Source organism: Morone saxatilis, unplaced genomic scaffold (genome assembly GCF_004916995.1).
Source record: "Morone saxatilis isolate NCDOM2014 unplaced genomic scaffold, NCSU_SB_2.0 Contig24, whole genome shotgun sequence".
NCBI lineage: Eukaryota > Metazoa > Chordata > Actinopteri > Moronidae > Morone > Morone saxatilis.
In genome coordinates this window covers 23360006-23375314 of record NW_023339807.1, presented here as the reverse complement: position 1 = coordinate 23375314, position 15309 = coordinate 23360006, and the positions used below count along the sequence as shown (strand labels likewise).

The following is a 15309-nucleotide window of genomic DNA, read 5'->3' as shown; positions in this document are numbered from 1 at the left end:
ACACACACACACACACCCTCGCTCCTATACCCTTTGCCAAACTATCACACCCCTTTAGGGAACGTCCATGGGGCTGTCAGCTCAGATTTGAGTCAACAAGTCAACAAATCAACAAAAGCAGACATGTGAGGCTGCTCAGTGGCCACTGTTGGAGGACCCGGGTTGTGCCGGACAGCTCTTGGGTGTAAATGTGTTTGTGATGTTTGTATCACCTCACTGCAGAACAAAAGCATTCATTTCTTGGTAAATAAAGATAAAACAGACAGCCGCAGTGCACACACATATTTATTTTTACCTTGACAGTGATGGGTACGGCCGCTGTTATTTGTTCTGTTTTCTCTTCAGTGTCTCTACTTAAAATGCAGAGGGAGTTTTTCCCAGCTTCAGCCTTTTGGAGTATTTTGGGAACTTACACGTGTCTTCATATTTCTTTTTTACCATAATGTTTAGCTCCCTGTTTTCCCACATTAAGATGATTTGAAGAAAAACATCATGCCACTAATGTGTCTAATCAAGATCAGCTCTCAAATGATGCATGTTTAACCATCAGAAGTATTAATTGTGATGGAAGCAATTTGTTTTCAATCCAGCAGACAGACGTTTATTCCAAAGAAAACATAAAAACTCTTGCCAGTCTTGCTCCCTGTCATAATATCATCAATAATTTCTTGTGAACTCCCTCATTAGTGAGACTGGCTACTGTACATTGTGACAAACACCAGCGCCGTTGCCGTTGAGGGTGTCTAGACATCATTTACTTTAAAAGCATGGCATGTTGAGTACAGCAGCACAGCATGAGAAGCTGCTTATTTACTATCTAAAGACCAGTGTTAAGCTTATTTGCATCCCTGTTAGCCTCCACATTAGTGGTTTGCTCATCTTCCTGGGGTCCACACAGTAAATAATTTAATCACAACAACAATCAAGTGTAAAATACATGAAACAAAATAATCTAAACTAACAATTAGGTGAAAACAAACAACAGCTAAAGATGATTACAGGAAACAACCAACATAATTGAATAAACAACACACAATCATCAACAAATATCAAATAAATGGGAACAAATTGAGCAACGGGTGCATTTACTTACTTATGCAATCTTGTTTCTTGACATTCCAGTATCCAAGGAATTTTAACCATATTGGGTGATTGCACAACTCATAATTCCATGCCAAGGTTCAGTATCAATGCAGATGGTGTGTCTGTTATGTAGTGAGATAGAAAGTGAGGGAGTGGAGATCAATGTGGTGGATGGGTGTGTAACACTAACACACTCTTAGACCCAGCTTTGCATCCCGTCAAAGACCTTTACATTTCACATAGCCTTTTTATCAACCATTCGCACCATTACCAACCATACTGTAGTTTCCATGCACAGATATTGTAGAAGGTGACACATTTTTAAAAGCATTGGCATCAGAATGATCCTTTGTGTAACACTTCCACAACAATTCCAATAGAGCTGCAACTTATTTTCCTTATTAATTCATCTGCAGAATATTTTCATCATCATTAAATGTCTTGTCCAGCAGCGCAAACCCACCAAAAGATAATATAGTAATTATATTATTTTGCTTGAAACATGACAAGTGATGATGATGAATAATCTTCTTTCAGTTGACTAATTGCTTGATAAACACATTTTTGTAGCTCTAAATATCAAGAAAACTGTAATTAAAGGGCCAGTGTGTAGAATTTAGTTGCATATAGTGCTGATATAAGAAAAACTGAGTGCATAATGTTAGTACTGTTAAATTCCCTGATACAGTTTGGTAGTGGAGGCTCTGTAAATGACTTTGTGTTTTGTGTTTAAGTTGACTTTGGGGCTGGGAGAGCTCAGCAGTGTTTACCTGAGCCGGATGTGTACAGTAATGGTTGCCAGACTTCTGCTGTGCCCCCCTTTTGCTTTTTTTCTAAAGTTATTTTTACACACAGTAAAGGCCGTGTGTCATTGTTAACGCTGTCATTTAGAAACTAAATTGATCACACGATATGTCACAATCTCATTGAGCTCAGCGGGTGATGCTGATTGATGGATTGATTGATCCATCATCTTGTACGTCTGCTTTACGGTAATTAACCAAAACAGCTCAGCTCAATGTCGGGAGAAAAAGAAAAAACTTAGAGACAAAAGTAGAGACAGGGTCGCTCAATCAGTCACAATCAAGTGGGGATGTGTGAGGAAAAACACAAACACAGAAGGCTCTGTGTGTGTTTGATAATCAGCAGCTGTTTCAGCCCGACAGTCTGCATCGAGCCGCATCGCGTTTTCTTTTTTCGTCTGAAGCAATCGGATTTGGTTCATCGTCTCTTCATTTACTTTCACAAACTTCTTCATACTTTGGTAGTAGCAGTAGCATGTTTAGTACCAAAGCAGCCTTATAATTCAGCCTTCATCACACAGGTTTGGAAACACTGATGTGTTTAGGCTTATGTATTCAAAAAGTATACCTTAAAATATAGCCTTCTTCATGCAAAGGTTTCCATTTGTCATATTAATAATGATAGCTCAGTGTGGACAGTGAAATACTAAGGGCTGTGAGCTTCTGAATCTTTCAGTAAAATAAATAGGATACTTCCATATTTGTTGTTTCCAAAATAATTATTGTTATTGTTGTTGTTTGTTCTCAGGAATATCAAGGTCACCATGTTTCTTTTGGAAGGAAATCAGGTGTCTTTACTTTAGCACGTGTGTGCTGTGATGCATTGTATTGTCACAATGCCCCTTTAACTGTTGCATTGTGTGTTTGTCATCCATTACAGCCCGATAAGGAATGTGAGTTGTGATGATGTGATGGGAAATTATGAAGTTTATTGTTTTGCAGATGAATGTTATAGTATCTGACAGTCTTGACATTCTTCCATTATGAAACTCTACACAGGCCACTCGTGGGAATCTGTGAGTGTAAGACGCTGACAGTCTAAATTGTAAAACCCAGAATGGCTCATTTGAAGTCAGACACTTTCTTGTAAAACGCGCTGGTGCCAAATGGAGAAGCAGCGTTATAAGCTGCAGGTATTTCACTCTGGCTCGGTGCTTGGTCGTGACCCTTTGACTCAGAGAATTTGCTGAATTTCTTTGATGTTGCCAATCGTGATATCGTCACTACTGAGCATGTGGGTGTTGTTAGGATTGGAGCAAGGTCTCTGTAATTTATCTTGTCAATCCTCCATCCTCTGGAGGTGTTTCTGAGCTTACAGAAGAATCTGTAAACAACAGAACAACAAGTTCCAGTTTCTGTTGCTCACTTCTGGCTTCTTCTACTGCTTGTTGTGTCTTTCTGGTTCAGCTTCAATTTCAGGTGCTTAGAAATGTGATGATGCTGCTTACCCTCATGTGAATGTGAAATTTGTACTAAAAAGACTGCAGCTGCTACAAATACTCACTTAATATGTCTGCTGAGGCCTCATATTAGCTTTGGTCAAACTCTGTGGATATTACTTGGAATAGCATTAGGAAAGGATCTCTTCACAGGCTGTATGGGCAGAAGGAATAATCACATCAACCAGTAACTTTGTTAATGTACATACAAGCATGTGCGTAGTATCTACGAGCTATATCTGGACTGAAGATGCAGCTCTTAACTAGTTTCCTGTGAGTGTACCATATGAATATTAATATGATGATTAAATACTCTGAGTCAGTATCAATTGTATGACCTTCGTTTACATAATATTCAATATTTTATTCAAAAGATCCATCCACGTTAATGATAAACTTGCTACATTCAGTTATTAAAGGTGCAATGTGTTATTCTTGGACAGCATTTCACCTCCTTCCACCCTCAATGTGGTGACACTGTTCAAAATAAACAGTTAGACAGACGTAATAAACCTTGCAATGGCCTCAAAAATGTATTGCGAATCAAATGTCCAGTACCATGAACCGCTGAACCCACTTACTACAGCAGTATGAACCCACAATAAACAGATTTTGCTGTGATTTAATTGCAATAAACTGATAAAAAGGATGCAGACTTGTAAAAAGTCAGAATTCATGCATTGTCTGGAAGACGACCAGCAAACAGCTTTTAAAATGTTTGTTTTCTGAACTGATTTCTGATAGATCAGGTCTGTGCTAACTTAATTCATAGTTGAATAAAACTGAGAGCTGGAATCGAGACATCTTTTCAGAACTTACCAGGTAGTCCAACTTCTTTGCTTACTTTTCTCTATAAGCAATTTCCTTTTTCTGGCCGCTGTCTGTATAAATATGAAGCAGTGTCAACGTGGCTTGCTGGTGCAGAAGATAAACAAACTTTTTAATCCCGAAAGTTCATCTTCTCCCGCCGGTTAACGACTCTGGATCAGAGAAGAATCCGGCACGACTACGGGTGTTTATTCCAGAAGCTCTGGCTCTGCCCCTGGCTCCCTCATCCTCAGCTCCCCGCGCTCAGCAGCTGTCTGTCAGCTAGCAGCGGCTCTGTCCCACCGCTCTGCCCGGTTCTCTATCTCTCCATGGACTGAGGGCAAACTTGACGCTACAGTGACTCACTGTAGTGTCTCGAGGCACAAGTTGTATAATAAGACAGGACAGGCCTGAGCTTGCCGGTTAGATATCTCTGCAACACAAAATATCGTCTTTGTGATAACCTAGAACTGTTACCTTCACGTTCTGTAGATAATATTAGTTCACTTTTTGAATATTTAAACATTCACAAACTAAAATTCCAGCCATATCTTACACGTTCCAGCTTTAAGTGATGTTTCGCACTCAGTTGCTGTTATTCATCTATAATATGGAGTACATTCAGAGAGGAGCAAAGATAAAAAATGGAGAAGACTATTTAACATTGTGCGACTTGATAAAATGTCTGCCTCGCAGTTAGGTGCCGGACGTGATGAATAAAGAGTCATCAAAGAAGCTCCTTCAAGCATTGCCATGCAAGCACAATCACGGTATTACAGCTAATGTAATTTAGATCAAGTGTGAGCGGAGAGCCTTAGTCAATGTGGCTTAGTGCCGCACAGCCCAGGGCACCGATCACACTGAATGCAGGCCAGGGTTAACAATCATCCATGAATGCTAAGCTGCTCAAAGTATTCCTTCAGATGTTAAGTATTAGCCTCTGGTCTTCTTCCTTTCTCCTTTAACTTTTGCTCTTTTCCACGCTAAGCCCTGATGCATACTGTGGCCCATTAAAGACCAAGAGGCTAATGTCCATCTGGTGCTAAATAGTGATCTTTTGACCGCGCCCCATTAGGAATAGCATGATGTGAACGGCAATCTTTTCTGTCTGAGAACTGTATTTATAGCTGGCTGTGCTCTTTAAACACAATAACAATGCACAGTTGGCCCCTTCGAACACCAGATTTGTTTTGTAGCTCTTGGCAAACAAATGCTCTGCTGAGCTTAATGTGACTCAACATGGCAAGTTCAATGTGGTAATACTTAGCTCTCCCAAAGGCTATGCAAACATGCAATTATCGCATTGTAGCTCATATGATTAATTCTGTCTAAACTGTGAAGCTATATAGAGTGTTGAACACTCAGAAACTCGATGTGAGGTTGCTTTTTTAACAACTCAAACAGCAGAAAGTAACAGAGCAGCAAAAACACTGTAGCTGGGTTTTAAATACAAAAAAGGTTACATAATCAAACTGACATCTCGCATTGCTGCTGTGGAACTGATGGATCAATTTTCAGGCACTTTTTCATGAGATTTAAGACACCATTCACATTCTCTTAATCATGAAACAAGCTTCTCTGGAGCGTTTGGACGATTCGTTCAGGCTTTTACGAACCTTAAAATACTACCAAAAACATTAAAAGAAGGTTTGTTTGTGAGCCATATCCATAAAATAAATATAGTCGTCCGTAAAATCAAACCTCTGTAAAATCATCTTTCTAAGCTTTGATTTAATCTGACAACTTGACTGAACTCATTCTCATTTACTGGAACTGTGTGGGAGAACAAATCTTTAGAGACCCAAGGCTTACACAATTTATACATTAACTCACTTTTCCCCCTCAGACTGCTGCTTCTTATTACTGTATAGCATATAGATATACTCTGACAATATCCTGTAGGGCTTTTGACAGCGTTCAGTTTCCACTAAGGGCGAGTTTTCTACACTGTTCTTAAGAGTGCACTGACACTGAAACTTAATTTTACAGATTTTTCTGAAAACGGCTTGTATTTCATTCGACCTTTTTCATATAGTTATAAATGGCAGAACAGACTGCCTGATTTGAAGTCAAGACACTGGCAGATCGCGGTGAAGCTCCAGCCAGACAGCCGAGATGATCCAAAGATGAACCCTGACCTGAGCTGAGAGAAAGGTCCTGTCTTTAAGTGCAAGAGCGAAGATGCTGTGGATTTGAGAAATAATAAACAAACACAAGCAGGGAGAGAAAGAGAGAGCGACACAGTGACCCATTCATTAGTGAAGCTGACCCTGCTGCGACAAAGAAGCTGTTCATTAAATAGACACTCGAGGCCCAGTCAGAGATCAGGCTCTCACCCCGACAGTGAGGATATCACACTCCACATATATTGTTCAAAGCAAAGGTCCCGAGTATGGAGCCTGGGGACTCCCGGGAGACCTTCTGAGGGCTCCGTCGGGGCCCCAAGTCAAACAAAGAATAGCTAATTTTATCATTATTTAGCTAAAAGCGCCTACAGAACTTTCCTTCTCTTTTTAGTGATTTTTTCAGTTTCTTTTATCTTCATTAACACCTTATGGCTCCCTCGTGTTAGTGCATGTGAAAGTGAGCACTTACTTCTATTAGTATATATATTAGTTATTTCTATTGCGATTGCAGTTAAAGTTAGCTCATTATAAAAGAGAATAAACGGTAAAAGTAGAAGTATGAGTAATAATATAAAGTGAATAATAATATATGATCCAACGATTTGATTTTTATATTGAAATTAGTTATTCTATTTGAAGGATTCCTTCATAAATGATTTGTTTAAAGTGTATTGTACTTCTCAGCAGATTTGTTTAGCATCACAATACATTTCTAAATTAATACTTAAATTGTTTTACACTGTTTCATGTTGTCAGCACATCTTTCTCCTCCTACATTTACTGTCAGAACAGGTCATCTGGCTCATCCTCTTGTTTTCACTGTGCTGCTCATCTCTTACTACGGTGTCAACAAATACAGCACAAACACAAGCTCAGTGACAGAGGTCGCTCCAGGTCAAGCATGAATTTTTTATCTGCCTTTTGAAGCAAATATTCCAACTCCAACAAGTTTCCAGCTTGCAGAGTTTTACTGTATTTTGTGTTCTTAGTGAAGTGGACTATCTAGTTCAGACAAGATAGATGTCACAAACTGAAAGCATTTTGATTACAGCACCACTACTCTCCACCAATCACAGTATCTCATGGATGATGTGGACATACATTATGTTTTAAAGTACTGAATACATATTTTTCTAGTGGAGGGAAACTGGACCTACATGGCGGAGATTAAAGATAAATACATATGTTCACCCTCTACAAGTAAGAGAGGAAAATAATGATCCATTATGTTAAGTAATTGTCACATTTACCAAATATATCAATAAAATCAATTCATCTTCTCAATCCCAGCACACTTTTATTAAACAGCAGGGTCACCAGGAATGGTATATTTTCTCAAATATTTACACTTTAGTGATTAGTTTTTCTTTATACAGTATTTTTTTGGCTCAGTAAGGTTTTCTTACCCTCCCCCACTTCTGATTGGCTTATGCGCAGCACTGATGCGAACATGCTGCCTGTTTTACATGAAATCTGACAAGAATTTAAAGTCAGTAATAATATATCAGTTTTAATAATGAACAGACACGAAAAGGATATTTTTTCAGTTGCATGAATGCTAAAACTAAATTTACATTTAGATTGCACATGTCTGAGCTCTGTACCTGCAGTCTGTGCAAGCTTCCTCAAGAGCATGCACATGCTTGGAACTGGTAGTCTCACCAAGATGTAACTTTGCACTGGATTTATGTTTGCTCATTTGTCTTCTAGGTTTGATTTTACTACAAAATATCACATGAATGCAAACAATTAAAGCAAAAATCAAGTACATTTTCCATGTCAGTTTGATATTAGTTGGTACATTTCTGATTTCTATGTCAAAAGAAATAACAACTAATATTTTTTTCAAGAGACCTGATGTACAGTACAGTAATGGATAATACTTTCTGCTAAACATTATAAATGGAGGTGAAACACAGTTTGTTTTCACACTGTCAAATGGTTCTGTCAGACCGCCTGCAATATTGAAAAGTTAGCTGTAGGCTACCACGGCTACACATTGACTCTTTGGGGAAGAAGGTTTCCTTTTTGTGTGTAAACAGCGAGAGAAAACAGGCAGACAGTTGCAAAGATCTGACATACAGTAACAAAACATGTTATGTAGGACATTAGAGACAGAAATACATCCTTAATGAGGACAAGATACAGAACACACCAGACTCTCACTGTGCCTTCTTAGAAGAGGCAAGTTGAATATGGCCAAGCTCTGTGATCTTTATTTGTGGAGAATTTGTTTTATTCCACATCCTGAGCTAGAGGAGTCTGATTGTGAGAGCTGTGCCAGAGAATTGTCTTGGAGAAGATAACTTCTATCTGGGATGGATAACATTTGGGTGGGAGGTGTTTTTATTTTGGTACCGCAGAATCAGTCTGATTCTACTGCTTTTAGATTTTGGACGAGCATTTTCTCTACTTCATTTTCTTTCTCTGCCTGAAAACTCAATATCAGTTCTCGAGATAACATTCAGTGTCTTTATCAGTTTGTATTGCAAAGACAAAACTTCAAAGTTGCCTTTTTCTATTACTGGATTAAAAATAAACATCACATAGATTTTATGAACTCAGACAAAAACCTGAGAGGATTTGTCTGGGGAATACTAAATGTATTTTACTGTATGAATAAAGTTTTTAATCCCAGAGTGTCTAAAAACTACTAAATATACATCAGGATGATGTGATCTGGAGCTGTAGATTCCCAGAACACCTACAAATGACTTGATGATTGGACATTGATCGAGTGTGTCGATACAATGAGGAGTAAACCAACCATTAAGGACTTGCTTTGAGCTTCCTGTGAATGCAGCATCATGTCGACTGGAGATAGATCCTGTCAGCTGCATCAGCAGCTGAGATCAGAGACAAGGCAACAAGCAGCCTCATCAGAGGCAATCATTGCCGGAAATGTGCTCCTGATTTTCTGCCAGGCATGATTTTTAAATCTGTATGCACGTGGGTCAACATGAGCTGCCCTTTCACCGACTGCCCATTGCCCACTGAGGGTCCAATCAGCCTCAGGCCACTCGCTAATATAATCAATTACCTAGGAGGTTAGTGTGGGGCGAAATGTGAAGCTGCCCAATTAGTTTGATTCCTTGCTCCTTGTAGTATCAATAGCCTTTGGATAACACGGTGAGAGCCTGTGTTAATTAGCGTTTTTCAACTTGCTTGGAGTAGCAGCTGAGTTGAACTGAATGGGTTAAGACAGTTTTCACGGTTTCAGCAAAGTTTTCTTTGTGGAGAAACACACAATTAGGCCCTGCGTTCTCTATTTGATTCCATACAAACTTTCAGTCATAAACTGAGAAGTTATACGGGGCAAAGGGGCGTGACCAAAAGCTTAAATATAATAAAATAATATGTGCAGATTCTAGTGTGTGGAAGCTGCTCTTTGTTTCTATGTACAAGGCAGGGCAGATATTGAGCTTTTTAGTTGCAGAGACGTATACCTTAAGGAGCAATAAATAAACTAAAACATAAAACTGTATCTGTGTAAGGTTGATAGAGTTGTTCATAACAATGCATCAGGATTATTTAATTACAAATTCAGTTGGGCCACATTTTAAAACCAGGAAATGTAGATGAGCCAGACATTTTCATGTGCCTATTTAAAAGCTTTTTTTTATCACTTCATCTATGATGGCCAGCATGCATTCTTTCTTTTTTCTACTGCAACAGGCTCAATGCAAGTTTAACATACGTTTAGATACGGCAGTAGAATAAAAAAGTATTTGCCAGTCCAGGCAGGGTCAAACTGACAGTTTCATTGTTCGTTTCCGTGTTGACAGAGACACATTTTCAGTAGAGCTCTTCCCTACTTGTGAATTTCAATAACCAGATGTTTTAAAAAGCTAATAAGCGTTGACACATGAGAAAACACAGATTTGTGAAAGATATAATTGGTGGTGTTGCTACATCTGTAAACATCCTTCCCAATCAGTACTGTAAATGTGCAATTCCCAACAGAGCTGAGAATAAGGCAAGATGTTTCACTCATTAGCTACTTCCATAAACTGTATACTGTATGTAGTTTACTTACTTTGTTATATATCAGATCTGCTGGGCCACTCTGAGGTTGCTTGTGGGTTGGATGGGACCCACGGGGCTGCCAATTGAATAGGCCAGCAATAAATGATCTGAGTACGATGCTATAAACAGCCACTGTGACAAAGCTGATGTTATTATTATATTTCTCTTATTCATAACAAATCCAATAAAAAGACCAAAAGTAACAGCATTTTAGTTCATTTGTCAGCACTTTCCCTTCCCTGTCTGTGTCCCTCAGCCTAAAGCCTATTGGTTCCCATGAAGATGTAATGGGTCACAAATATATAGTTTCAATGTTTTAAAGCTGGGCACTGTAGACATTATAGACATTTGCTGCAGTAGTGCAGGTTTAAAGCAGCAGGATGTTGTATATGGGATTTATTGGCATTAAACCACAGTGCTCATGTTCACTGTAGTGAAGAAACATGTCGCTCAGTGTAACAGTGCGGCTGTGTTTTTAATAGTTTTTGGACATTAATGGGGTTCTATGGCACAGAGGAAGCTACATCTGGCTTTGGCTACACAGGCAATACAGTACTTAATAGGATCAATTCAATGTTGATTTTGTTATTTTCCGAGGTTCTGTTGAGAGTAAGAAAAGTCAGCCAAGTGTTGCTGTTTTGTTTTTCTAATTAAAACAAATCTCTGAGATGATGGATGATTATTTGACTACCACTTCACTACCCCAGTCCTGTTCTAGGACTATTTGCTGGATCTCTACTGCAATTAGTATGAGAGGATAAGAGGAGGCTTGCCAGAGACTTGTGTACAGACAAATCAAAGTTGTATCGATGTTTGTTGCAACTCCTGCTGGTTGCCAATAGAGTTTGATAAATGCAAAAGATTATTCACGGCCGCCGTAAATTGGCTTTCAGACACTTTCTTTTGATCACTTATAATCTGCACTGTTGCACATTGTATTTGCATTGCCTAATCATCCCTCCCCACCCTTATAGTTTCTAACATGCACTAAGAATTGTTGTGTCTGACCCAGGCATTGCACAAAACAAGGTGACAGATTATTTTTTATTAAATATGGCATATTGCTTGCACTCACACATCATCTGCTGTGGCTTGCCAACAGCTTTTCAGCACACTTTACATCAAGGATCACATTAGAGCAGTCTGTGAATTCACTGTGTCATCCTTGAAGATGCATTATAGGCTTTTTCCTTCAGTTGACAACAAGCTAAAGTAAATACTCTTTCTTTAGCGTTAGAGGGTTTCAAGTGTCGTACTAATTAATGCTTGCATGATATGGATTTCTGTTTTAAAGAGCACAAGAGTTTTCAAATGGTACCATTGATCTCTGTTGATGTTACTAATGTAACTACAAGATGTTTGTTCATTCAACATGTCCAATCAATACACAGCCTCCGCAATTATGTCTTGTTTTATTTTTTAATTATCCATAACTTAACAGTGCACTGTAATGCAATGGCTCAACTTTTCCATTCATTATTCTGCATCATTATTCTGATTTCCATCCATAACGTAGAGCTGAGATAAGAACTAATATGCTTCCCCTTTTTCTGTTTTTGTTATGTAATGAAGCAATTTGCTCTAGAGGTTTCTTACAGTACACCAGACTGCCTCTCTTGGAGTTACATCTGAAGCTCAGAGGTTTATTGTTTCATATTGTAATTTCAGCCTGTTAATTTATTTCCCAGGTCCATGGGGAAGATGCATGGGCAGCGACTGTGGCCCAGGTGGCAGCCAAAGCCGGGCAGTCTGGTGTGCCCATGTGGACGGCTGGACGACGCTTCACACCAACTGTGACCAGGGCCAGCGTCCGTCCAACCAGAGAAACTGTTTCCGTGTGTGTGACTGGCACAAGGACCTTTATGACTGGAAACTGGGTGCCTGGAATGAGTGCGTGCCAGTTTCAGCAAGGACCTTTGGGGCCTCACGGCCGTTCACATGCAGTGGAGGCGAAGAGGGCATTCAGACCCGGGAGGTGGGCTGCATGCTCAAGTCTGACGGGTCTCCAGCAGAGGATGCCATCTGTGAGTACTTTGAGCCCAAGCCTCGCCTGGAGCAGGCATGTTTGATCCCTTGCCCCCAGGATTGTGTGGTTTCCGAGTATTCGCCATGGACATCCTGCTCCAAAACTTGTGGAACAGGCCTCAGGAACAGGGTGCGTAGTGTCCTGGTTCCTCCACTTTTTGGAGGCGCTGTTTGTCCCAACCTAACTGAGTTCCAGTCTTGTAAACCGGGGCCTTGCACAGGTCCAGAGGGCATGTACAGTCTCAGGGTTGGACCGTGGAACCCTTGCACCCTCCCGCAGACTCGGACAACACGCCAAGTTAAGCGCAGGAAAGGTAAAGGCCAGGGGTTCAGGGAGAGAGCAGGACTCAAAGATCCAGAGACCAGGGAGCTTATTCAGAAGAAACGAACCAGGAATCGCCTTAACCGGCAAGAGAGTCCATTCTGGGACATCCAGGTGGGCTACCAGACTCGGGACGTGACCTGCATACATAGGAATGGGAGCGCTGTGGGACGCAAGTGAGTGGCAACATTTTTATGCTAATATGTTTTTCTTTCCTCAGCACTAGTATATACTCCATCAAGTTTCCAGCATAGGCACTGATGAAAGATCTGTCAGAATTATAGCTTAATGATAAATACTTTAGTTTGTGTTTTTTTTGTCTCATTTTAAAATATGGCTTCATTATCTACCAGGCCTTTTGCAGATACAGTAATGTATTGTGTTGACTTTCATGATTGGAAGTAAAGTGCTTCTCATATTTTCAGGTACCTTTTACCTTTATGTTTAGCTGTACTGGTCCTTAAGTCAGTGAGTTTCTAACAGCTAAACATGATGCCAAATTTGTCCTCTTGAAAGTTTTTCATCTCCCTGTCGGTAGGTGACACGTAGGGGAGGATGTTTATCGGCTGTGTCTTTGTCACTGCTGTGCTGTCAGAGCAATGAGGCACAACTACCACAGTGTATTTGATGTCAACTTGCAAGGATGGAGCTGGCAAAGCAGCTCATTTTATGACATGAGATCAATCTTAGCCACAGCTTTCTCTGGCACAAAATAAGGCAATTTTCTGAGTTTTGTCCTGTGGTTTTGGATGGATGTGTAATGATATGTTGCAAGAAAAACTGAACAAATCAAGTGTCACTCAAAATGTTTTACTTGCTAAGCCATGAAGTCAAATTGACTTCATTAAATCTGAATAGTGATGGGAAGATTTGTTTTCTGTATTTTAAGATTAATGTTACAACTTCAAAGGACTTACTTACGTAATAAGCCATGTAGATAATATCAGTTTAATGTGTTGAGGTTTTAAGATGGAAGTTGTCCAAACCAAAACTATCTGCATGACCAGACATTGATTTAGGAGTCAAGGCTTTTTTGTTTGTTGTTTTTTATAACTATAACTTGCATTTATAGAGACATACACTCCCATGTGCAAAGATATTAAACATTACCAACCCTGTATATCTCCCCTGGCACCAAGAACATACTCAGAAAAACAAAAAACAAACAGAAATGACCAAACAAAATGTTTATACATTAAGTAATACCATAAAATAGAAAGATAAGAGTAAAACAGGTAAAATATTAAATAAATAAATAGATGAAAAGAAAGGGGCGAAAACAGGTATCCAATGTATAAACACTAGTTGTGGGTTATGGTAGTAGCAAGCTAAATAGGACAACATCAATCAGATAGCATCATGGAGTTAGTAACATATTCAATAAATGGGGACCATATCTAAATAAACTTGTCATAGGAGCCACTCATTTTCTCAAGCTGGAGCAAGAACAACACCTCCTCTATCCATCTCTTGTTTATCAGTCTGTGTGAGGGGTGAGTTACATAGAGCTCAAAGACAAGTTTTAAGCTAAAACTACAAAGATGTAGGTAAAGAAATGGTTTGAAAGAAGCAGCCAATAAAACAAGTCAGTAATTTTGAACAGTATCCTGTAAAATTGTCAAAACGGAAATCCATCAAAGAATCATTACTTGAATAGGTCACTGAATTATGCCTTCAGAAGATACTTTTATCCCAAATCATTCTGTAACTATATGAGTGCTTCCACATTTATAGTGTTGGTTAATCCAAGTGGGATCTAACCTCTGGTCCTGACATTATTATTGCTGTGAGCTACAAAGTCACACTCTCTGACTTAAAATTCTCAATTCCCACTCATTTCTCAGCCGAAGTCTCTGCCTAAAATGCACATCAAACATTTAACTCCCAAGAAATGAATCTGACACCAGCAGCAGCCCAAGATCTGATAGGAAGGCACCATCAACCTAAACCCCTACAGTAGTCAGACCATCTAAGTATATTTTTCCTGACTGGTTAATTGGTGTTATCACTCATTATACATAGTGACCCCATTTACACTTAACAACTTCATGCATCTTGGATTGGATAGTTCACATTCCCAAGGGTTTGAGATGCTTTCAGAGTTTGAAAAAGGTTTACAAGCATCCAAAACACATCTCCTCTTACAGAAGATATAACTGCATCAATAAGCACAAAAGTAGCCACATACGGCTTCTTTTTTTTTCTACTCCCTGTTGTATCTGCAGCTGAAGTGAAATGATACTGAAATTAGTCCCCTGTTTGTGTGAAGCGGCAGGAAGAAAGCCGCTCCAGCAATTTCAGTCGTGCCAGAAGACGTAACATGCTGCTCTAGCGTTTATCTGCTTCGTGTGGGTGGGAGAGCAGTGGATTGTATGTGAAATGGTTTATGTATAAACTGTTATTGTTGTAGTGTAAGTTAATCCTTTTTCTGGTGTTTTTGGCTGTTACCAAACAGCTCCACCTGCATTACCCCCACCGCTCTCTGGGCTCTTGTAGTTGAATTTGTGGACTGTCAAAAGAACTCTTTTGGCCATCCAAAAGCAGACCTTTCCACAGAAATGTCTGGGCCGCTGAAAAGGTACAGTGAATGGGCCCTCCCCAAATCTTCTCATATCAATGCATGTGTGCTCTCTCTCTCTCTCTCTCTCTCTCTCTCTCTCTCTCTCAACTATATTTAA

The 15309-nt window shown here is 39.5% G+C and overlaps 1 protein-coding gene across 1 annotated transcript in view; it reads left to right on the top strand.

Moving 5' to 3' along the window:
• Positions 1 to 15309, top strand: part of LOC118335591 (thrombospondin type-1 domain-containing protein 7A) — a 146876-nt gene that overhangs the window by 41651 nt on the left and 89916 nt on the right. Inside the window, exon 2 of the mRNA XM_035671955.1 lies at positions 11973 to 12807. Coding sequence (XP_035527848.1) covers positions 11973 to 12807 — 835 coding nt within the window. The remainder of the gene's footprint in view (positions 1 to 11972; positions 12808 to 15309) is intronic.